The sequence below is a fragment of the Eublepharis macularius genome, chromosome 5, assembly GCF_028583425.1.
Source record: "Eublepharis macularius isolate TG4126 chromosome 5, MPM_Emac_v1.0, whole genome shotgun sequence".
NCBI classification, from domain to species: Eukaryota; Metazoa; Chordata; class Lepidosauria; order Squamata; family Eublepharidae; genus Eublepharis; species Eublepharis macularius.
In genome coordinates this window covers 69,573,605-69,597,861 of record NC_072794.1, presented here as the reverse complement: position 1 = coordinate 69,597,861, position 24,257 = coordinate 69,573,605, and the positions used below count along the sequence as shown (strand labels likewise).

Genomic DNA, 24,257 nt, shown 5'->3' with positions numbered 1-24,257 from the left:
CTGGCCCATGCTGCCAATACAGAGCCTTGCACTTATGTAGTGGGAAATACACCTGAAGTTTATAATAAATAACAACAGCAACAATAACAACATTCAATTTATATACACCCCACAGGAAGCATTTAATACAAATACCCAAGGGAGTGAACAAGCATTGGTGTTGCATTTACCTAACACAGTTATGCTCAGAATCCTTACAGGTACTCCATGCTGAGACAGACGCCTTAGAAGAGACTATACTTCCCCAACAAGGGGTGCAAGGACAATGCACCACATATAGATAAGCAAGGGAGAAAGAGTCTTTGCATCAAACTTGGACTGCTACAACTGCTTCTCCCTGATAGCCTCATGTATCTACTCCGTGTATTCCTCTACCAACCTTGCCTCCTGCAACAGTGTGCACAGTGCTGATGGAGGGAGACAGGCTTGCACCTCAGTACCATGCTATCAGCACAATACCATGCAGGCAGGGGTTTTTATTTAATTTTTAGATTTTTATATCACCTCTCCATCAAACAAGGCCTGAAGCAGGTTATAACATTACTAACAATTAAAACAACAATAAATATCATATATTAAAACTAAAAAACATCACTACAAATTAAGGGGTCCAGGGTACATAAGCAATCTGGGGTGAATTCCACCCACCCCAATGCAATCTGTGTTACTGTTTCCCAAACTCCCATGACGTCTGTTGCCTTGCAAGACTGGAGCTCTCTGGAGCAGCCCCAGCAGAGAGCAGAAGCCCCGTTCCAATGTAGCCCTTCACAAGGGACAGGTAAGCATTTTTCTAATTGTTATAGCATTCTGATGTTTTGCATTCATGCTCCCTTCCATCAGTCCAGTGCCCTTGGCAGCAGGCTATTTACATGCTCTTTTTAAGGCCTCCCCTGTGGAAAGTTCAAGATTCACCCCATCCTTGTCTTTTCCCCCAGTTGACTCCTCTACTGCCTGGAGCCCAAACTAGTCCATCCTCAGTGACCTCTCCCTAACTTTTAAAGGCCAGCCTAATGACAAGGGGCCATAGTAACATCAACTGGTGGGAGTTGGCTGCACCTGTGTGGGTCCTTCATTAGGACACTATTCTTTGATTGGTGTGTGTTGCCAGGGTCTACGTAGTCTGTCTCATGCCAGGGGTGTTTGTTGCTTATTCTCTTTCTGTGGAATGCTCATAGGATGCTAACTAGCACTGCCAACACCACACCAGTGTGCCGCTGCCAGTGGGGTTTTAGAATGGGGAAATGTTCCAGCATACAAGTAATAGTTCAAAGAATGTCATCATAGTATGGGATATTTAAGCTGCTTCTTCATGATATTGGGTTTCTTTGTACTTTTATCTTGCATTTCATGAATTGTACAATTAATCTCGATTTTTTTCATAACAATGTGCTTTCTGTGAGATGCTGAGCCTACCATAAAACTTCCTCTTTGTGCCTATGACTGCGGAACTAAATCATCATTAGATGTGTGCACCCACCTCTTGGACTATTAAAAACGGCTTCACTACTAGTTTTAACTTGCCCTTTCAGAACGTGATACAACTAATTGGTTGGCTAGAAAAACTAAACTTACGGGAAGGTGTTTGATTTTGCTGATGAGAATACTGAAGCTGATATACCATCTGAGAATCAGCATTACAATACATGCAGAACTTTGTGGGCTAGTGCTCTTTTTTCTTTCTTTCTTTAAAGGAGGTGAGAAAAACAACCATATTCATACATCAACCAAGAGGACATACTATCAAACAATGCAACAATCAAGCAATGGAACAATTGGGAATGGGCTGTGACTCAGGAAGAGCCTCTGCTTTGCATGCAGAATGTCCCATGTTCAATCTCCAACAGTTAAAAGAACCAGGTAGGAGTTGATTTGAAAGAGCTCTACCCAAGGTCTACCTCTGGAGAGCTGCAGCCAATTGAAGTAGACAATGCTGAACTTGATGGACCAATGGTCTGATTCAGTATAAGACAGCAGCATGTGCATTCAATCCTGAGATGATAAAATGCACTCACAATCTCCCCCCCACACACACACATTGTACCTGGACAATTCTTAAGCTAAAACATCATGTGATATGATCTCATACCCAAATGCCTTGTGCAAAGACCAGATGCCCACCAACCTACAAACACTTAGCCAACAGCCTGCTTTGTACAAAGATGTGCCAAGTGTGCTGCAGACAAGAAATACTGACACAGTTTTTCTAATAGAAGGACACTAATGGAGACAATACTGACGGAAACTTGATAATGAATGCTTTCATTCTCATGTGTCAAAGCTAACAGAATGAACAAATATCTATATTCTGTTATTTAAGAAATGCATCAATTTCATATGGACCTAACAAGCCACACACCACTGATAATGATACTTTAACAATTCTGATTCTGTACATTTTTTCTTGTATTTTTAATCCCAAACCTGCTCACCTATTCCCATGCTCAAATCCAAAAATGCAGCCTGTACAAGCATTTGGCTTTAACTGCAGTAACATTATGAGAGTAAACATTGATAGAGTGGATGTAATAGCACTAAAATAAATTCAATACATTTTCAGCTGGTAGGAGATGAATAGTGAATATAATAATTAGAATATCCAATTGTATGTATAAAATATAGAAATGTCATCTATAGGTGACTTCTAAAATATCCTTAGTAACATCAACAACTGCAAATCTACAGACATTTTTCAGTATTTGTTCTACATGACAGAAGCGATACATTACTAACCCATCTTTGGTAACCTTTTTGAATCCTTTTGTTCTATCTTTTTTTTCTCTTCAAATCTCAGTACTGCTGAGAGAACAGGCTGCCTTAATTCTTTCAGATATAAATGAAGCTCCTTAAGATCTTTCACATTTAAAACCTGTTAAAATCAACATTTCATCTATTAGACATATTGCCATATCCAGGCACCAAAATTCTTCCATCATTAACATCTGATTTTGCTATAGATTTTTACCAGCATTATAGCTATGCATTTAATGATGCTTTTAAAAAGTATGCAAATTTGCCTTTCCTCCCAGTTCCACTCCTTCTCGAGGAATGATTTGTCTCTCTAGGCAGCATCAGTGTTGGCATGGATGAGTGAATACTTGTTCCAACCTCACACCTCTGTGCTCCTTGAATAAATTTCAGCTTTTAGACTAAACAACCCCTTCGCTCGTCATCTGTTATACCAAGAAACATTTCTTTGCAGCCTGTTGATGACAAGGACACCTTAGCTTTATCTGTGCAAATAAACAAGAATAGCTCTCAGTCAGAGCAAAAGTTTATGCTGTTGTTAGGGGATCTGAAAATTACTATAGTGGTAACTAAACCGAAAACCTCGGCCCACAAACAGCCATATTTAGGACAGACAGCTATAACTCAAGTGAGATTGCTGTGCCTAATCCTTTATAAAGAGACTGTAGCTCATGGTTGTTTTTCTTTCCGTGACAGTTAGATTGACATTCATTAGAATCCATTATCATTAGATTAATCTCTTATTTGAAATAATATAGATGCTTGCCAAGTAAAACTAGCAACTGGATCCTCTGGATATTTACCGGAAACTAAATTTACATTCATATTTCTCTGTAGCTCAAAAATAACCAGCTGTTAGTTTTTCTGTTAGTTCCATGAACCAAATACAATCTGGTGGCCCCTAAACCACTGAAAGGATTTAATCATGCTTATTTTAAAAGGATACCTCATATCCACAAGAAATTTCAGACCCAGTCCAGATCCAGGATGACACAAGTGCAGAAGCCACACACAAAAAATAATAAATTACAACAGAAATACATAATTTGAATAGTTATAGTGTCAAGGGAAGTAGTTTAAGTGAGTTTTCAGTAGTTGTCATTACTTTGCAAAGATGCAACAGATACTGGGTACACTGGGAGAGTAGCAAAATCATAACCCAAACAGTAGGAGTTTCTGCTTTTTGGAGTTTTTACTGAAATTTACCTACAATTAACAATGTAAGCCTAAGTAGAGTTACTCCAGTTAATGGGCTTAGACTGGAGTAACTCTGCTTAGGATTGCACTGTAAGAGAACCTGTCCACAGGGACTCGGTCTTTGAGGGAAAATGTGGTTGAAAGAAGGCAATTCCTAACTGAGGAGGAAGTTTGTGAATTTCATAGTCAGAATATCATGACAAATCAGAGCCACAGGCCACCGTCAGAAAAAGCAGTAGCAGATGTTGCCATACCAGCTGAATCCATTTTGTGTCAATTTAAAATATATCATTGCATTTCCTATTCTTTTTCTTTTATTATGTTCATGCAGATTTTAGTCAAATTGCTTTAATAATATTTGCTCTAACTTTGGGATATAATTTAGACACATCAGCATTTAAACTCATTCCACTGGTTTCTTTAAGCAGATTGCTATCTAAAGCATTATTTTTGATCCACAAAAATAATAATAAAAAGCATCAATTTAGACTAAAGAAAATAATGCATGCTTTTAAATTCAATTTTATATCATTCCATCTGTTAGATCAATGTTTTTATTGTCTTTTCATTACTAAACAAGTAATGATTCAAAAAACAGCTGACTCATCTCAGTATCTATCAACATATATATCCCTACCAACACAATTTACTTTTTTCAAATGTTTCCACTAGTGATATGACAGCAGCCCCATCTCAGCAGCTCCTGTACTGCTCTGCTTGGCATTCTGCAGATGGCATGGTCCTATGAACTATTTTGGTATGCTTTCTGTGTATATGGCACAAGATGTGATTTTTTTTTCATAAATAAGAAGAGACAGATGAAAATTTTTTATTTGTGTTCCCTCAACATTTCTGGTGGCAAAAGTGGGTTGGTTGATTATTGATTATGAGGAAGGGAGGCAGGCTTGGAAGATATATGCCTAGAGGCATGGTCCTCCTGGCAAAGAGGAAGCTAGGTTCCCCTTTACTTTTGAAATGATCATTAAGGGGAAAGAATGGGCTTTGAAGATGAATGATAGGGAATGAACACCCTCAAAGTTCAGGATCCTTTTGCTGGTGAAGGCAGGCTGAGGTCCTTTTCTACTGAAAAGATCTTGAGGAGTGAAGGATTTGGGCCTCAGAAGATGCACGTGGCATCTCACAGTCCATTCTCTCCTCTACTCATGATGATCCATTTAGTGATGACAGTGAAGCTGGCCTAATGGGGCCAAAGAAAGGATGGACAGTATGTGCCATAAAAGAACTTTCTGCTGCTTGCACAGCAATCTGCACAGCAAAAACAGCCAGGGGAAAAACATACAAATAGATTACCTTGCCAGTAGCTTAGAAGAGTATTCCCCAATGACAGGGGATCCCTGGCAACAAAGGATAAAAAAAGGACAGGGTATGGACTGTCAGTGTGTAGCAAGGCCAAATAGTCCATGTTTCTGATTAGAGTATCCAAGAGTTGGCAAAGTTAGTTGAGAAAACGTAATTGTAACAAGTTGCATGACATGGAACATTTGAACTAAAACTAAAGAACAAATTCTGTCAAGATGTCACATTTGGTGGGAAAGTGTCAAGAAAGCTCCGGAAACCTCTTCTAGAAACCTTTTCTGTGACTGGCCTGTGCATACACAGTCCTACTGCGGGACTCCAGAGAAGCCACAAAGATGAACTGCATGTATCAGTGGATTTACTTCCAAGTAAATATTTAGGACTGCCAATTACTCTTTTCTTTTGATATATGATAGTGAAAATTAACATCATCAAGATCTACTGGAACATTCACTATTCACTGTTTGGCTGAAACCATGCAGACTCCCCAGACTATCTATTTGACTTATAAAAATAAGGTATTAAATACTGAGAACATTTTTTCCAATTTATATTCTTTATAGTTTTAACAATTTTCCTTGGATGCACAGAATGATTCTTGCTGTTATATGCAAAGTGCTGATTTCTCTACTATAGTTGTTAAATTAATGTTTAAATAGCACACTTACTTGGATCCCAGATGTAAGCTTTTCAACGTCAGTGTGCTGTGCTGGCTTAATGATGTGATGCATAGACCTTTTGCTATCACATTCTGAAGGTGTGACTTGAATGTAAATTTCCTTTTTTCCAGCTCTGATGTAATGTTTGTGTCGCAGAACTTCATGTAAAGGAATCAAGCTATAAAAACAATGGTTTGATGATTTTATTTCACGAAGAAAGCAATGGAATGCTATTTGGTAATCTCATTAAGTGATACCACTTATTTTTCCCCGTTAGTAATTTGTAGATATACTACACATACACAACCCAAATCTCCCCAATTATTTAAAATATTATTCATACATTATTTAAAAATAAGCAGCATAAAATGCTTAATCAAAAATTTTTGGCAAAAAATTGGGGTCAAATTTTAATTTGTAAGATGCTTTATGAAATATATAATTATTCTCACAATACTAAAATATAGGACACTATGTCACTGTACTGTTATATATAAGTTATATTTATACATATGAATGTTACCTCTGAATGTAATGTCTGGGGGACTGAGGAAGGCTTCGTAGAAACATTCAAGAAACATTTAAGAAAAGCTTGGAGAAATGCAACTGAATGACTACCTGAAATCAAGAGCAAGTTGAAAGAATCCCATTGTTCACCTTCAGCTTCATATTTAATATAATAACAGCTTGTCTACCCAACTTCCAGAAGGAGGATGCATGGGTGATGGCCCCTGCTGAAAGAATAAAAGATTGCTGCACCCACATACGATTCCTACATCAGTCCCTTGCCTGCTCACATGTCCAATCCAGGGGCCTGCATGAGCAGCTTGTGCCAGTGGAGGATGGAAGTACACGAAATTAGTGAATGAGATGGGGGAGGTGGTGGGAAGCACTATTATGTTTGTGGAAACATAATGTGTGTGGAAACACACTTGGAGGAAAGGCCATCGTTATAAAGATGTCAATTATATGCCTTCTTACAATGGATAGCCATAAAGTATCTAAAAAGCAACTTGAGGGGCGGGGAGCAAGTTCCAGAACTTTAGAACAAACTGGAGGTGAATCTTAAACATAAGAGCAGAAAGGAGGGGTATAAACTTTGTAAAATAAAATAGAGTTTGAAAATGGTCTTCAAAGTTCAAGGAGGACTACAATTCTCACAGCAATTACTTAGTAAGCACAAAGAATAAGCAGCTCATTGTTATAATGTAACACAATATTTTTTAAAAGATCAAAAAAAATTATCTACTGCAGTCTTCCTGTTAAAATATTAATGAAATGCGCTTTAAGGCACTATAGAGGCATGGAAATATTAGCAAAATATATTATCACCTATGAGCTACATCAGTCTGCATTCTGGCAAATAACACACAGACACCGTTCTTGAGTTGGAATGGCCACAAGTTTATTGATTACAGCTAGATGAAGCCTTGGCCCGGCATATGGGATGAATTCCTGTTGGCATTGGAAGGGCCACTTGCTGTCCGATGCATATCATGCCAGCCCCATGCTAACACACCACAGCAAACATTCTTCCTCTAACAGCCATGCTGGACAGCCGTTGCCTCCCAATCCATCGGGGTGAGCTGACTGAATGCCCCACTCACCCTATCGAGATCTGGCCCAATGCCTCAAACTCACTAAACTCAGAAAGTTGTGACAGCCCCCCCCCCCCCCCCGCTGCCCAGAGAGCAGAGGGTGAGCGGGAAATGTGCTGCCCCTGCCAGGGATCCAACTGGAATGACTATGCGGCTGAACAGGCAAATAACACACAGACACCATTCTTATGTTGGAATGGCCACAACTTTACTGATTACAGCTAGATGGAGCCTTGGCCCGGCATATGGGACGGATCCCTGTTGGCATCGGAAGGCCCACTCACTATCCGATGCATATCATGCCAGCCCCATGCTGGTGCACTGCAGCAAGCATTCTTCCACCGTCAGCCATGCTGGACAGCCGCCGTATCCCAATCTGTCGGGATGAGATGCCTGAATGTCTCACTCACCCTATCGGGATCTGGTCCAATATCTCAAACCCACCACAGGAGGAAGGCCAAAGACCCAACTCCCGCCAGCTCTCCAGTTGCTGTAGCCAAGAAAGTTGGAGCCACCCACTCCCCCAGGGTTCCCTACTCTGATGAACAGAGGAAGGTGAAAAAAAACCCAGGGGAGCACCGGCCAATCTGGCCCCTTGTGGGAAAAATTTCTTCCTGGTCCCCGAAGGTGATTGGCACAACCGGCCCTGGGGATTTCCGCCAGGCCCCCCAGGGAGTCCAACTGCATAACCCTGAACCGCTACTCATCTCTCCCAGGGGGACGCCATGCCTACAACTAGATCACACAATGTTAGTGCAGTCTCTTCTGATGTAACCCAAGTATGGTCTGGAAGCTCACCTACAAATCACCTTTATTCAGTCTGCAGACAGCTCGGCCTCAGCTGCTGCCCCAATTCGAAATGAGTGAGAGCCGTACTCCACCGGTGGAAGGCCTGATGCTCAGAGGCTGGATTTCAGCACAACTGTGAATTGGAACCTTGTAAGTAAACTCCCATCAGCGTGGACCAGGAGTTGGCCTGCAGCCGAGGGGCACCTGCCCAGATACTCCCTGATGGCCCAAACAGGGCAGGGGGCCCTGTTCCCCACTGCTCAGAGCAATACCACTGCTCCCTGCCCCTGCTGGTCCGTCTTGGATCACCTGACCTTGACCCGTAAGCTGCAGCCCTTGAATGTGATGTCACCCACCACCGGGGCCCTGCCCGATGGATCCCCAGATGAAGCGGCTACCAGCTCCCCCACCCGGACCCTGTAGAATGCTAGGCAGAAGCCCGCCCTGAACAGTGTGATCTTTTTTTTTTTTAATAAAATTTTTATTGGAATTAGAATCATATAATTACATATTACAATCAATTCCCATTTCCCAATTTCTAACCCCCTCCCTTTCCCCCCTTTTCTTTTGACTTCCAACAGTTTTCCAACCCTTTGTCCCTTTTCTCTTACTCATTTTAAATTCATCTATCTAACAAACCTGTATTTTCCCTTTAATCTAAGCAATAATTCTTTAACTATTTTTAATACTCTATACCTTATCTTATCTTTAAGTCCCTTCTTCCACATTAGACAAACAATTTGTCCCTTTTTAACATAATTTCGTAGTTTCCTGGTTTCAGATATTTCTATAAGCCTCTGAACAGTGTGATCTTGAAGGATGAGTGGCATAATCCAGGGAGGTGACCCAAGATACTTAGCAAGACGTCTGCCCTGATCGGCCGCCGGGAGTCCTTGCGGGGCAGTTCCTGGTGGGCCGAGCCTGCCACAGCCCACCGGGCGAGGAAGTTGCTAGTTGGACCTGCCCGATCTGTCGACCTGTAGAAAAATGAGATGACTGCCACATGCGTTCTGATGGTCTTGGGCACGTAACCGAATTTGTCCATCCTTGCCAAGTATTCTAAAAATGCCTCCTCTAGTACCTTGCCATCCGCCCAGCTGAGCAGTTTGGAGAATTTGGGTGTTGCTTCGCGTTTGCTGCCATGTCCTGAAATCTGTCTTCCTGAAAGTGAAAAATGGCATCTGCTATGTCATTCTTCACCCTAGATATGTGCCGGGCTCTGAACACGATGTCATGCTGCAAGCAGAGGAGTACCAGCCGCATGACTCACTCCAAGCGTGACGATTGTCTGCTTACCATTCGCACCACTGCTTGGCTGTCGCACCAAAAGAGAACCTTCCTGTTACTAAGCAACAACGAAGTTTATTAGCCAGAGGCCATCACATTCTTGAAATCAAGATTACATGATTGCACATCAGGGAGACACATGCCATCTTCCTGTTACTAAACCGGTTGGTCCAAAGGACCACCGCAACCAGAATCAGAAAGAGCTCCAGGAACGTTAGGTCTCTGAGGATGCCGCTGCCCTCCAAGCCTCCAGCTATCTTTGTGCGCACCATCACACTTCCCAGTACACCCCAAAACTCATGCCCCACGCAGTGTCAGAGTGCACTTGGAAAGCTGCCCCCAGCTCCATGGGCTTGCACCAAAATCATACACCATTGTAGGCCTTCAAGAAGGTTTTCTGTATCTGCAGGTCTTCTTTCAACTGCCCAGTCATTCGAATGTGGTGATGAGGGGCTGACACTTCTGCTGTTGCCTTGGTGAGGTGAGTGCAGAATGGTCTCCTGGGTTGCCACCACCCTGCAGACGAAGTTCAGACTACCCAAGAGGGATCCAACTGGAATAGTGCTGACCATGCGGCTGAACAGGAGGAGAGATGGGTGCTCCTCCTCTTCCAGGTTAACCATGCCTCCACTGCATCCTGACCTCAGTGCCAATACAGCCCGCTAGTGAGTCAGCAAGCTTCTCTTATATGCTATTAATAACCTGGAAACTACATAAGCAGTTCTATATTCTGGAATTCTTCCTTATACTTGTAATCATTTGAACTGGTCTCTGTATCATTATCTTTTTAATAAATGTGGCACCTGTGACATTATTAGTGAATGGACGTCAGAGGTTAAGAGAACTACTATAGCACAGTAGATAAGAAACTGACGTGAATCAGTTGCAAATTCCCAGTTTAAAATGTGCCTCTGAAACAACCTCACTAACAATGAAATCCTAAGTAGAGTTACCGTTATAGGCTTAGACTGGAGTAACTCTGCTTAGGATTTCACTGTAAATTGTCTTAGGAAGTAAACCATAGTCTTGCAGCCTCAGCCTCTTCATCTACACAGAGACAATAATACTGAGATAATAATACCTATAGGGCTCTTGTTAGGACTGAAATAATGTATGTGAGGAGCTTTTATCACTCTAGAATGCTATATAAATACAAAGCAGCAGCATTATTATAGTGTCTGAAGAAGGCAGCTCTGAATCTCAAAAATTACACCCTGAAAATCTTGGTAGAGACCACTCTACCAAGTGCCACTGGACTCAAATCCTGCTGTTCTGCTTCAGAGTTCAAACCAACATGGCTACCCACCAGAAACTATTATTATTGTTATAATTCTCAACTAACCGTACAATACTAAACAGAATGACACCCTGTTAAACTTGACTTCTACGGACTTAGAACTGCATTCTAAGTTGATACAGATTTAAAGAACTGGTAAGTGATGCCTGCAGTTAATTTGCTGAATATCAGTATATACTACAAAGCCCATTTTAAAATTGTCCTTTTCAGTCTCTGCTTATTTAACCTTAGCCAAACGTCATGATGTGACGACCCCTCATGGGTCAGTAATGACTTGGTGCTTGCACAGGGACCACCTTTACCTTTTTACCTATCCAAGGTCTCAGGAGTGTCAATAGCATTTTTTACATAAAGAAACCTTTCCTTGAAAGGTCGCAACAATCTTGCAGCTAAACAACCTTTTGGCAGTTCTTTACAGCCAACGTCCACAGACAAAATATATCTATTGTTTCGTAAGGAAAAGGCTTCTTCTGAAAAATTAGCAAACTTTTAAAGTATATTTTATGCATGTTAAGAATATTGGGTTGCTTCATATGCCTACTTTCTGCCATTGCAAGAGGTCCTCTGCCAGTGAACGGAGGCACCACTGATGCAAGAGGCAAAAAGAGCAATTGCGATAGCTTTACCTTCCTTGTAGCAGCTGACACTTGGTGTGGCCTTCAGCCCACACAAGTTCTCTACAAGCTTTTGGCGTTCACAGGCGGCTGCTGTAGAAAGTGTATTTTGCAGGGGCCAACCCAATATTTTAATTTTTTAAAACTGTCACTATAACCTTATATATTTGTGCTGGTGTATATGCCTGTATAATCAACAAAGTATTGCTACAATATCACTGTTTTGAAAAAATAAATGAATGATTAAGTTTGTATTCCTATTAAACTTTTCAGTAGGGCTCAGGTTATCTGTAGATGTACAACATGGTACCAAGCTCTAAAGGTAGAGTATATCTTACCATTTTTTATTAGCTGAAAAATGAAAAATTGTCATATCCCCAATGAAAACTTGACCTCTCTGCCAATATCATGCAGAATCTGTCACTTTTCATTACAGAAATAGCTTGACAAACTTACCCTTAAAATATTTTTCAGGTTTTTTGCCAAATAAGTGTGTGTATCAAAACAAAGACAGCAGGCAACACATTTGTTTTAAGCAACAAAGTATTGTCACATAAGGAGGAAGCAAGACTATATGGACTTCTGGTATGCTTTGAATCTCTAAAGAAGGAACCACAAGAATACAAGGAAAACTTTTCAGCTACAGCATCTTGCTGATTACAGCACAGAACATTAGTTTTCATCCTTCACCTGCTTCCAACATAACAGCCCTCACTTCTTTTGCAGTGGAGATGAGGATGCAGGAGTATGTTATAACAGGGCACAATTATACTGGTGACTTAGTTATTATTCATTTTCTTGAATGAAGTGCGCTTGAACTATTCAAAAGAGTTACAGGCAGCTCCTAAGCCAGTTGTCCAGCCCTATCCTATGTAAATGGCCAGTCAACCCAATGCGCGATGAGATCCACAAATCTAAACTGACAACCTTTCTATTACTAGTCAGCATGAGATGTCAGAATGGACGGAGAGTGTTTTGACAGATGTGCTTTGCTTCCTTGCTGAATGCTTCACAGAGTACCATCTGTGTTCAAATAATACAAAGGCACAAGTCAGTGCTTTTCATCTTAGAAATGATGATGCTAAGCATGAATTTTACATCATTTGGGGTGGGATGCATTTCACCTAGTACGTGAAAGCAGAATACGTTAGAGAATATACTTTTCTTCAGATATCACAATGAAAAGACCAAAGCAAATTTTAACATCAGTTATGACATCTCACTGAATAATTCTTTGCTCCTTGGTGCGCAAACTGATATGCAGTTAGCACAATAAAGTCCACAAGTGTTTTGTATACATGATGTTCCCCACCAATGAAATCCAAGGCACCAATTTCTAGTATCTCTCAACAGCCACTTTCACATGATACTTTAACAGTGTTACTGGAAAGGGAAGCTTGGGATATATGTTTTAACATGCAGTGCAGAACTTCATTTATATTTACAGCCAAAAACATGGGTATGGTAAATCCATGAACAAAAGTGCCTTCAGAATTATCATGCTAGGATTTCACTGTTGTTCTCTGATCATGCTTATGCATCATGGGAAATATATGCAAGGAAGCCATATTCAGCATTGAGCAAGTCTGCCTGAATTTCATGAGCTCATGTTAAAAGGATGCAAGTAGAGCATAAACATACAGTCAGGCGACCAACCCACTGAACCAATCTGAATCTCATCTGAACAGGCATATTAAAAAATATGTGTTGTACTGGAAAAAAACCTCTTTAACTTCAGGACTGAGGTGCCTGGCCACCTTTCTCCAAGTACCCATGAGATTTAGCAAAATCCAGCTATTTTGATGACTGAATTATTTTTACATTCTGAGTTCTCAAGAAGGTACATTCATAGTTATTATCCACTCTACTCCATTCACTCAGGTCATCTTTAGAGGTCCTGCTTTGGTTGCCCTGCCACCTGAGGCAAGATGACTGGCAACCTGAGAAAGGGTTTTCTCGGTCTTGGCACCAAAACTTTGGAACTCCTTCTGCAGGGAGATTCATGAAGAGTTTTTTGTTTTGTTTGGCATACCTCCAATAACTGTTAGTGGCCCTCCTCCCCGTTTTTGGTGTTAGATGCATTTGTGTGTTTACTTGATATACTTGATTTTGAAAGCTGTATTAATGCTAAAATGTTTTGATGTTCTCCACCTTGGGTATCCTATTTGCGTGGAAAGGCAGCATAGAAATGTTTTAAATTAATAAAATAAAAACATAAATTATAGACCAATTATAAACCCATGAGCATAGTGCACAATGCTTCCTATAACATGCAAGTGGTTCAAAGCAAGACCTATACAATTCTGCTGAATACTAATAAATTCCGCTTACATATTTAGAACATGACTCCAGTTTCATGTTCAATGTGTCCAAAGTTCTCATATATAAACCAGGCTTTGACTATGGAAGATTCCAGAGCTGCTCTAGAAGTTGGCAGACTCAGCAAAGCAAACTAAAAGTGACTGTGTAATGATTTTAAGTGTGTGCGTGTCTTTAAATGCTTGGTGTGGTACAGATGAAAAGTAGGGGTGAAAGAGAGGGATGAGTGAGTGAGATGATTGGTTGATGACTGAGAGTGTGGGTGGAGTGAACTGCAGTTTTAGTTACTGAGCAGAGAGAGAACAAAAGCAGGCAAGCAGGCAAAGTTGTGTGCAGCCTGAGGGGTCTATGCATTTCTGAGAGAAATATTGAGTCTGGACAGAGCAGGCAACCTGTGTGGAAGCCTGAACTGTGTGTGTCCGTGACAGAACATCATGCACACATCTAAATAACAGCAATTTCATCCATAAGCTTATGGAAATGGCCTTAAGTTTGTGCTAATTAAACAAAATAAACTCTCTATAATGGCTTAGCCTCCTATTATATTTTAGAATGGCAGTTTCTTTTCCCTCCTACAAATATTTGCAATTACTATTATCCATTTTAAAGCATCTTGATTTTGCAATACTCTATGAAAACTGTTAAGATATAACCTAAGTTCTAGTAACCGTTGCATATTAAGTTACCACCTTATTTTTTAGATTCAGTTACAAGACTTTTTTCCTAGTCCAAAGGAATCAGAGGACCCTATCATTTCAGCAACATATATGATAAAGATGAAAAATCTAAAGCTATAGAAGGTATTCATTGTTCAAACTCTTCTTCATTGTGGTGGGCAATCTATAAAACATTTCCTACTATGCATTCAAAATCTCTTATGTCTCTATCTAGACAGTTCCAAAAAGTCAAAGGCCATTCAAAAGCTAATAAGGTCCTGTGCATTCAAATTTAAAACTGTGTCTACACAGCAGTTCAGATGGTGGCAATATTCTAGATTCAGAAGCCAGCTCACAACATGTACTTGTGTTCTAGATAAACACATGGTAGCTAGGCGACTTGGCCACAGCTGCCTTTAAATATCTTTTAAGTATCTTACAGTCAGAAGCAGAGTTACACCCTTCCATGCTCACTGACTTCAATTAACTTAAAAGAGTGTAACTCCAGTCAGTGCTGCAGGGTTAGGTTCCTAACAGTACATGGCAGCCATCCTAACCATAGCTCAAAAAGAGGGGCAGACACCATAGTGAGTGCCAGGACACTGCCACCCCAGTGAGCAACTGGGCAAAGCTGCCCCACTTGGCCTCCCTATTGTGGCTCGATACCTCCTGCTCCAGATTGACAAAATAGACCTGCTCTCCTTCCTTTGGGGGGACAGGACCTGGACAGGCTAGGGTCAGAGCCCTTTTCTAGGACTGTTCCACCCCCCCCCATCCATCCTGATCGTGACTATCTCTCCTTTATACTCAAAATCAATTAAAAATAACATTTTTATGCTATTTTGAGAAAAAGACTTTGAGGTTATAAAAAAGAGGTCAAGTCATAAAACTGAGATGTTAAAACTAAGCAGACCAATTGGAATTGTTGCCAATACAATTCCAGAAAGAGCCAGTTTGGTGTAGTAGTTAATTCTAATCTGGAGAACCAGGTGTGATTCCCCACTCCTCCACCTGAAGCTAGCTGGGTGACCTTGGATCAGTCACAGCTTCTAGGAGTTCTCTCAACCCCACCCACCTCACAGGGTGATTGTTGTGGGGATAATAACATGCTTTGTAAACTGCTCTGAGTGGGTGTTAAGTTGTCCTGAAGGGTGGTATATAAATCAAATGTTATTATTATTATTACAATAAAGATGCTTATCATTTAGTCTATATGTAACATCTTAATTGAACTCAACGTGTGTAATTGTCTGTCATACCAGTTCTCTAATTTTTCTGAAAAGATGTATTCATAGCAGGTACTAATCTGTTAATTAAAATGCATTTTAGATTTCCATTTGCAGCCATTCATTTCAAGCACATAGCAGTTGTAGAACTAGATGTCGAGAGTATAATTTCAGGAAAGATTACACAAACCGCAAGTAAAAATGAACAAGTGTGAATAAAGGTTCAGTATAATTTCAGCTTATTTGCTCAAGACAAAGTAGAAAACTCCGAAATTCTTCACTGCTAGTATTATTTATGGCAATTTTCAACTATACAGTTTTAAATACTTTGCCCTTTTTGTGTGTAGTTCATACAGGTGGCTTTGTATGAATGTGTACTTAAATCCTATCTTTATGTATACTAAAAACATTTTTGTAACAAGCAACATTGTTTAGTGTTTCCTGTTTTCAAAAAATAATAAATGATACAATGTACAGTCAAATTTCAAGTGCTTTAAATCCTAAGAAGAGTTATTCTATTCATTCTAATGGGCATAGGCTAGAGTAACTCTGCTTAGGATTTCACTGTTAGTCCAATAAGTGCTTAGAACAGCCTGTTGGACCCAACACTGTTCCATCTTAGTCATCATAAAGTACGACTTTGCACCAGCATACTGTTAACACTTTGATGTTGCAGCAGCAACATTATTACAAATTTTCAGGATGACAGTAGTAGAAGAATATAAATGTATAACTCAATACACAAGTACATTTAAATCATTCCAGAACTATTAAAATCTTATGTTTTGCCACAGACATTAACGGAATGTGGGTAGCTTCAATAATGTTCCTAGAACATAGAAACAGCTTATAATAAATGATGTGCTCAATGGAACAAGGAATCAGCAACTCTACACTTCAGTTACCAACCATTCTGCTATAATCTTGCTGTAATTGTCCCTAACATAAGACTTTCTAAATTTAAACTAATAAACATAACAATGCCAAAATATTTATTTCCAGAAAACATGTCTTGCTGCATTAGAGAAATTTTATAAGTATACTGTAAGGTATTTTATAAGGCAACTGTCCTCTGCATAAAAATATTTCCTGATTAAGTGAAAATATACTTACCATAATCTTTTTCTAAGTAAATGTCCTCTTATCCATTTCTGAATAATCAGGATTGGAGAATAATGAGATAGAATGTGATTGATCTTGGAAATCATCTCTCTTACCATTTTAACTTCTTCCTGAAATGTAGTTTCCTACCAAAACCAAATGAGAGTGTTCTTTGAATGTGGATTAAAGCAGATTGTGCACTTAAAATATGTAATTCTCTAACTATGTTTGGAAGCAATTCCAATTCTTGCTTTCCAGCTTTGAACAAGATACAATGGAGCAGAAACTCAAGGCCTGTTTGAACCTCTCTTCTCTTCCCCCAACCAGAAGATTCTCCCAAAGAACAAAGTAGATATCATGATCACACAGAGTCAAAATCCACCACCACTACCCTCACCTTACTACATTGGAAGGAAATGAATGAGTAAAACTTAAAGAAAAAGTTCACTAGTCAGAATTTGCTTCCTGATGAACGGTGAGCAACTAGACAGTTCCAACACACGATGCACCTACAGTGTGCAGAAGTACAATTTTGTATTACGCTTTACTTCTCTGTACTTTGGTCAGAGAGAGCTTATGTTTGAACATTTTTATTCACAAAGGATCATATATTTCCTTATGCTCTCTAGTGATTCTGTTCAAAGTAGCAAATATTAAGATGCAAGCAAAAACAATCACCTTGGGGTAAGTATTCATGCCTTGTGGCAACATTCAGCTACCCCTATCACACCAATGGGTCACCAAGGAAGAAGAGCAAGGATAAAGAAATTCACATGCCAAATCTCAAGAGTTGCTAAATGTCAGAGTGCAGGTGGCAAATTTGCTATAGAAATGCTGTTTGCAGGAAGATCCCAATGAACAATTACTTTTAATTGTTACTTGGCAGTTTTTCTGCAATGTCTCACAAGATTCAAACTGGTCCTCCCCCAACAATTGTTCAATAATAAGAAATAATTAGGAAATAATGTGTAGGGGTTTAGAATGAAATGAGATGATGATGGCTCTTAGCTCTTTCTTCAGACCCCACTTTCAGAGGTTCTTTGCTGATACAATGTGTGGTAATGGTTAACAAATCCCATTTCAAAATCATTCAATTTGGCAAGGCGTGCAATACGGAAGAAGGAAGAACATTCATTATTAATGAAATTTGGTTTCACCAGGTGTCTACTTAAACATACTATGTTCCTTGACATATTGATACACCTTGACCTTCGTGGGCTCTGAGTCTATTTCACTTCAGTTCTGTCAGATTTAGACCTAATGAACCAGCCTTTTTGAGTAACACAAGTATTCTCGATATATATTAAATTTCATATTTTAGTATTATTTTTAAATACGGCAACACCCTTCTTAAGCTTAGGCAATACAGCAATTTCAAATATCTAAATAAATAAATGATACTTCTAGCACTATTAGCACAGATTCTAGGGAATACGAGCAATTTTTATCAAACAAATTTCAAAACATAATAAAACTTTGTGTATGTTTATTGAAATTGAGCTGGGAAATACATTCTAACTAGGAGCTAAGATGAGTCACTATCTATCTTTTCAGAGAAAATACATATTTCAACTTTTGTCTGCAAGACTATCCCACATATTATAGAAATGTCAATCATTTTAAGTGCAGCAAAGTCATTTAGTTTTCTGTAGATGCTGATAGCTCCAGGTTATTATAGTACTATTATCACAGATAATAAAAAGTAAAGTTTTTCTAGGAAAATAACTATGGGTAACCTAAGAGTATTATTTATTTATACAAAAATGAAAATGAATTTTCATTTTCAGTGTATAATAATTTTCTGGTAAAGCCTAAAGCTAAAATGTATTCATCTAATTTGCCACTCAACATAATGTTTGGATTGGTTTTGTAGACTCAATAGGCCAATTCACATTTTAAATTCAGGTATTATTTCCCAAGTATGAAACACATGCAGTGGGCCAAGTATAAAAATTTTACTGAACTCTAAAGTCATGGAGGGAGCAGGGAAGGCAGCCAAGTATGCTTCAGAGCAAAAATGTTATATTCATTAAATGTCACTGTACTAAAGAAAGTCAGGTAAACAAAAATATGGAATGTAATCTCCATCTATATATCTCTAATAATTAAACACGATTTAAAAATTCTAAGTTTTATTTAAAGCATTAATTCATTTGTAAGATGTCTGGTGAGAAATAATGGCAATTACAGTCCATATATACATGGCTGAACCCAGAGCACAAGGGGCTCCCATTCTATGAGAAAGATAAAATCTTCTGAAAACAATGATTTCACAAAATGTAGGCTGATTCTCTTCAAGGAAGAAAGAACACCAAAACTCTGAATGTATAACTGCACTTCCAAGATCAAAACTAAGAGGTGCAAATGAGTATAATTTATATTTTAAATCTTAATATTCCTATGAAGTTATGCCTAATAAATTAAGTTTTGAGTTTGCTTACCTTTCCAGGAAGAAGGCAAAAATCAACAAAAAAATTAAAGGTAAATGGTTTATATTTTTTAGGGAGTTGCCAGGATTCTATTATTTCCTCATCAGAAATGACATAGTAATCCAATGCCTTGAGTGAAATTATGCTGTTAACAACAATGTGCCTATAGGCTATTTTCAAGCTTAGTGGAGTATTGAACAAGGTAAGGGCAATCAGATTAGGGCAGAAAGATAATGAATGAACATTTTCTAGGTTTGAAACTGAATTATCATGAAGATACAGAAGACTTAGGTTCTTCATGTTCCTCCAAAACACAGGGCCAGGAAGGTTTTCCATCTGAAACAGAAACAAGAACACAATTTGGGCAGGGGAAGTAGATAAATGAAATTATTTGTATTGTCAAAAATGCAACGCAAATAATCACTCAAGCAGCTTAAGAGATAAATCTGGTCTAATTGTAGCAGATTGCTTTCTTATCCAGAAACAAGGAAAAACCCTGCCATATGTTGAACTATATATTTTTATTGCCTAGCTCCCATAGGCAATTAAAGTCAGCTATGGAGGCCCTGCACTGTGTGCCTCCACCTTTACATTTGCCTTCTGAGACAGAGCGGTGGATATGGGAGACAATCAGACAGAACTTTCTATTGACTATTGTAATGCATTATACATAGGTCTCCCATCTAAGCTAACTAGAAGGCTCCAATTAATGCAAAATGCTGCAGCTTGACTGTTATTAGGAGCGAGCAGGATCACGAGCATCACTCCCATCCTACAGTCACTCCATTGGCTACCTATCAGTTACCGTGCTCAGTTCAAGGTATTGGTTATTGCATACGAAACTCTTCATGGCCTTGGTCTGGCATACCTACAGGACCGCCTACAGCAGCCCGTATACAGACTTTCTCTGTGGTGGCCCCTAACCTGTGGAACGACCTGCCTGAGGAGGTCAGGAGAACCCCCCACTCTCCTGGCTTTCTGCAAACGATGTAAAACTGAATTATTCAAAAAGGCTTTTTACTCAAAGGGGAGGACTGTATTGTAGGCATGGGGTCTCAAGTGCTTCGCTAATGAGTTATGGTCTGTAGACTTCACCACTATGTTGCCTTACATATTATCAGTTGCTTTAAATATGTACACCTATGTACTACCTGTGCTTTATGTTTGCTTTATGTTGTCTAATGTCAATCCTAGAAGTGATTATGTTCTGTTTCAGTACTTTCTTCTACTTTGTACTGGATTCTTGTTAATGCTATGTCTTTTAAACTTGTATATATTTACCCTACGGCATTTTTTATGGAAATGTCCTCGATATTGTATAGAAATGCACTTGATACGGATTGTTCTAATCTCATACTGTGTAATCTGCCTTGAGTCTCAGTGAGAAAGGCGGACTATAAATGACATAAATAAATAAATAAATATTGTAGTACCTTTCCAAAGGTCATTGTTTGGTGCTGCTCTTGAAAAGCATTCATTGCCAAGTAGACTTTTATTTTCCCAGGCTTTTATGGAGTTCATACCTTTGGCAGTAAAGCTACCGCCTGTTCTTGCCTTAGTTTTATTGCTTCTACTGATACTTTTGAGTATTTTAATGCTGCTAGTTGTTACTAGTTTGGATTGTCTTTTATTTATTGCTAGAGTTCTTATGCAGTATGACCACAGCAGTAAAATGTCAATTTAAATTGATCTAATCTGGACAGTTGAATTTCCTGTCTAAGCCCAGATCAGTGAACTTATTGAACATCCATATGTACTTAGAAGCAAGTTCTATGATGTTCAATGAGGCTTATTCCCAGGTGTGCACAGGATTGCATCCTGTCTCCAAACACAATCTCCCTGTTTCCTTAGTTAAAATATGCCTAGGATCCAGCTTACTTTGCCTCCTACAACTTAACTTTCCAAGTCTGAAAATAAAAGAACCTTTGTTTTGAATTCAAGCCTCTTGCGCTGTAACAGAGGCAAGAATCTTCCTCCAAATTATGCTATGCCTTAGCCAGATACCTTGATGTGCATTGTACTGGCTTCTAATTTCATTCTATCCCAAATCTTTGTGTTCTATTCAAGTCCATAAAGTAGTTTCACCACTTAGCATCAGCTCCCATCTTTATCCAAAATAGAAGCATTCCTTTAAAACAGGTGTAAACCTCTAAGTCAGCAACTCCTTTAAGCATATGAATGAGAAGCAACAGGAACATTTCTTGTTTGGGCAAAAGTGGGAAATGGCATCCCTAGCTAATTGTTTTCGCTTTCCCGCATCTCTTCTACATTAGAGATTCTAGGCTATTCTCTATCTAAAATCTTCTATGTCTAAACCCCTTAACTTAGGCATGGACTAGGATTTCTTCATAAGCTTATTTCTATGAGCTTATTTTTATAAGTCATCTACATCTACCTGATGATACAGTTTAGGTTAACTATATTGGATAAAGCTATATCAGTTCAATCCTTTAGCATCAGCGTTCCATTTCTTGTGTCCCTCATTATCACATCACCTTCATGACAGATTGCTTAGTAGTCATGCTTTTCATCATATCCCACATAAACAAGTATTGGATGATAATTAGTTCTATTAAATATAAAGATTTGTATGCTACAAAACAGAAAGCAAAACAATGGCCCACATACTTAAAAACAATCTATATTTCAGTTCCAAAAAAAGATGATGGCAAAGATTGCCATCTATAAAAGACTGCCATTTATAAAAACATTAAAAAAGCACTGAGCCCAGAGCCAAGCCCTGTGGCACTTCCCTAGATGCCTCCCTCCAAGCAGATGTGATGCCATTTAACTAGTTCCCTTTCCGTCTAACCGTCCTGAAGTCCAGACCACAGTCCTCCAGTTTACTCATCAGAACAGCATGAGGAACCTTGTCAAAAGCTTTACTGAAATCCAGATAAACTATATCGACAGCATTCCCACAATCCAGTAACCCTGTCAGTTGGTCATAGAAGGAGATGACGTTGGTCTGGCAAGACTTGTTTGGGACAAATCCATGTTCACTTCCCATATCATCATGTTGTCCATCAGATGCTTGCAGACTAACACCTTTAATATCTGTTCTATTATCTTCCTTGGGACAGAGGTCAGACTGATTGATCTGTAGTTCCCAAGATCATCTTTTTTCCCTTTCTTGAAGATTGGGGTGACATTTGCCCTCATCTAGTCTTCTGGCACATCACCTGTCCTCCAAGAGGCCTGGAAGATGATCGACAAAGCGACTGCAAGCTCTTTTGAAAGTTCTTTAAACACACATCCAGCACAGCAAGGTGCTTCTCCACAACTTCTCTGCCCATGTCAACCAGCAGCCTTGAAGCCATGCCTTGCCTACTATCATCTCTACGTGGGCCTGTTCCTTCCCTCAGGGAGAAAACTAAGACAAAGAATGCATTGCCTTCTCTCTGTCCTCTGTCAAATTTTCTCCATTTCACCCAAACACATGTCTCTCTCTCCTTCCCGCCCTCCCCCCGCCCAAATATACATAAATCCTGCTTTTGTTCAAAGTAGAAATATTAAATCATGGCAGAATTTGCAGTTTACAGTGCACAGGTTAAGTTTGCGTCAATGATTTACAAGCATAAATAACATAAATCAGTTTATTTTACTGACTCATTCCTTTACATGTATTTTTTAAAGTTGCTGTTGCTCACCTGATTGCTATGGAGATCCAGCTTAATTAAACAAGTACAAGATTCAAGTGCATCAATATTTGAAAGGAAATTACCAGACAAGATGCATATTTTAAGTGAATCACAGTACTGTAAGTACCCTACATCCTTTAAATACCGTGCACATAACCGAACCATAACAATATCTTCCACATTCTTTAATCCATGTTGATCAGCTGTTTGTCCATATTCAAGCAGCATTTTTTTAGAAACAGAGACAAGGTATTCCGCATATTTCTCCTCCATGGTTGTTTATCTCTTTTATGGTTTATCCACGAGAGATCTAAGGGGGAAAGAGATGACACAGTAGGTTACATTTATTCAACTTTCCAAAGAAAAACTTCAAATGCGCTAAGTAAATATCCAACTGCTTTTTACAATGCCCCACTTGCTCTATAAAAGACAATCCAGCCACAAAAGTGAAGACACAAAGGAAGAAGAAAATCCTAACAGAGCCTTTGAAAACATGTAATCAAATGAAAAAATCTTCAGTTTTTGCATGTTATCTGCAGGACATGGGCAGTGTAATCCTGAGGCCTGCTGGCACTCAATGCTGGCATAGCTATGGTGCCCTTCATCTGCTCCCTAAGGACTTTCTCAGGAGAGCTACAGCAGCATGAGAGCCTGGCAAGACACAGCAAGGCTGCTGCGGAGAGTGCCCGCTCTGCCGTTCTCCTAAAACCCCACTAGCATCCCCCAATGGCTATGCTGCCTTCATGTCAGGTGCATAAGTGGCAAGCAAAGGCTCAGCCAATGTGTGAGCCACAATTCCTGCTGCCCATTGACAACTGCCCCCCCACAAGAGAGCATGCCACCAAGAACCACATGCCCCCAGTCAAAGCACTCACATCAGGGCACCAAACCAGGGGGAAGCTGTCCATGGGGGAGGGGATCCCCAGTGCTGCAGGAGAAGCCCCCATCACTGACTGGGCAGGTCATGGGACTGCAACCCCCCAGCTCTGCCAGGGATGCCCAGCCATCCCACACAGCCCAGGTAGCTGGACCCCTGGTGTACAGGAGGCCATTCCCTGGTCTCAATGCTTGCAGTCCAGTGACAACCTCCTGTGCTGGCATCACACTGCCCACTGGACAGGGCTGGCATCCCCCCCCCCCAGCCTCGCCCAGATGGGTGCAATGGAGTGGTCTGCTCCATGACCCTGACTCTCCTGCTCCCGCAAAGGATCTCTCTATGCAGATGAAGGGGCCATCCTGGCGAGAACTGCTCTTAGTCATGCCCTGCCAGGGAGGTGCTCAAGGAAACCTTGCTCCAGCAGCTGCTGCAGCTGCCCCATATTCCCTCACAGCTGCTAGTCGGTGTCCTACCACCAGGATGGAAGGTCCACTCACTGCAAACT

At 39.9% G+C, this 24,257-nt stretch overlaps 1 protein-coding gene across 1 annotated transcript in view; it reads right to left on the bottom strand.

Annotated features, from left to right (window-relative positions):
- Positions 1 to 24,257, bottom strand: part of LRRIQ3 (leucine rich repeats and IQ motif containing 3) — a 60,625-nt gene that overhangs the window by 26,211 nt on the left and 10,157 nt on the right. Inside the window, exons 2-6 of the mRNA XM_054980374.1 lie at positions 22,885 to 23,185; positions 19,247 to 19,570; positions 16,818 to 16,951; positions 5,928 to 6,096; positions 2,731 to 2,866 (exon numbers count right to left, since the gene is read on the bottom strand). Coding sequence (XP_054836349.1) covers positions 2,731 to 2,866; positions 5,928 to 6,096; positions 16,818 to 16,951; positions 19,247 to 19,570; positions 22,885 to 23,148 — 1,027 coding nt within the window. The 5' untranslated portion in view covers positions 23,149 to 23,185. The remainder of the gene's footprint in view (positions 1 to 2,730; positions 2,867 to 5,927; positions 6,097 to 16,817; positions 16,952 to 19,246; positions 19,571 to 22,884; positions 23,186 to 24,257) is intronic.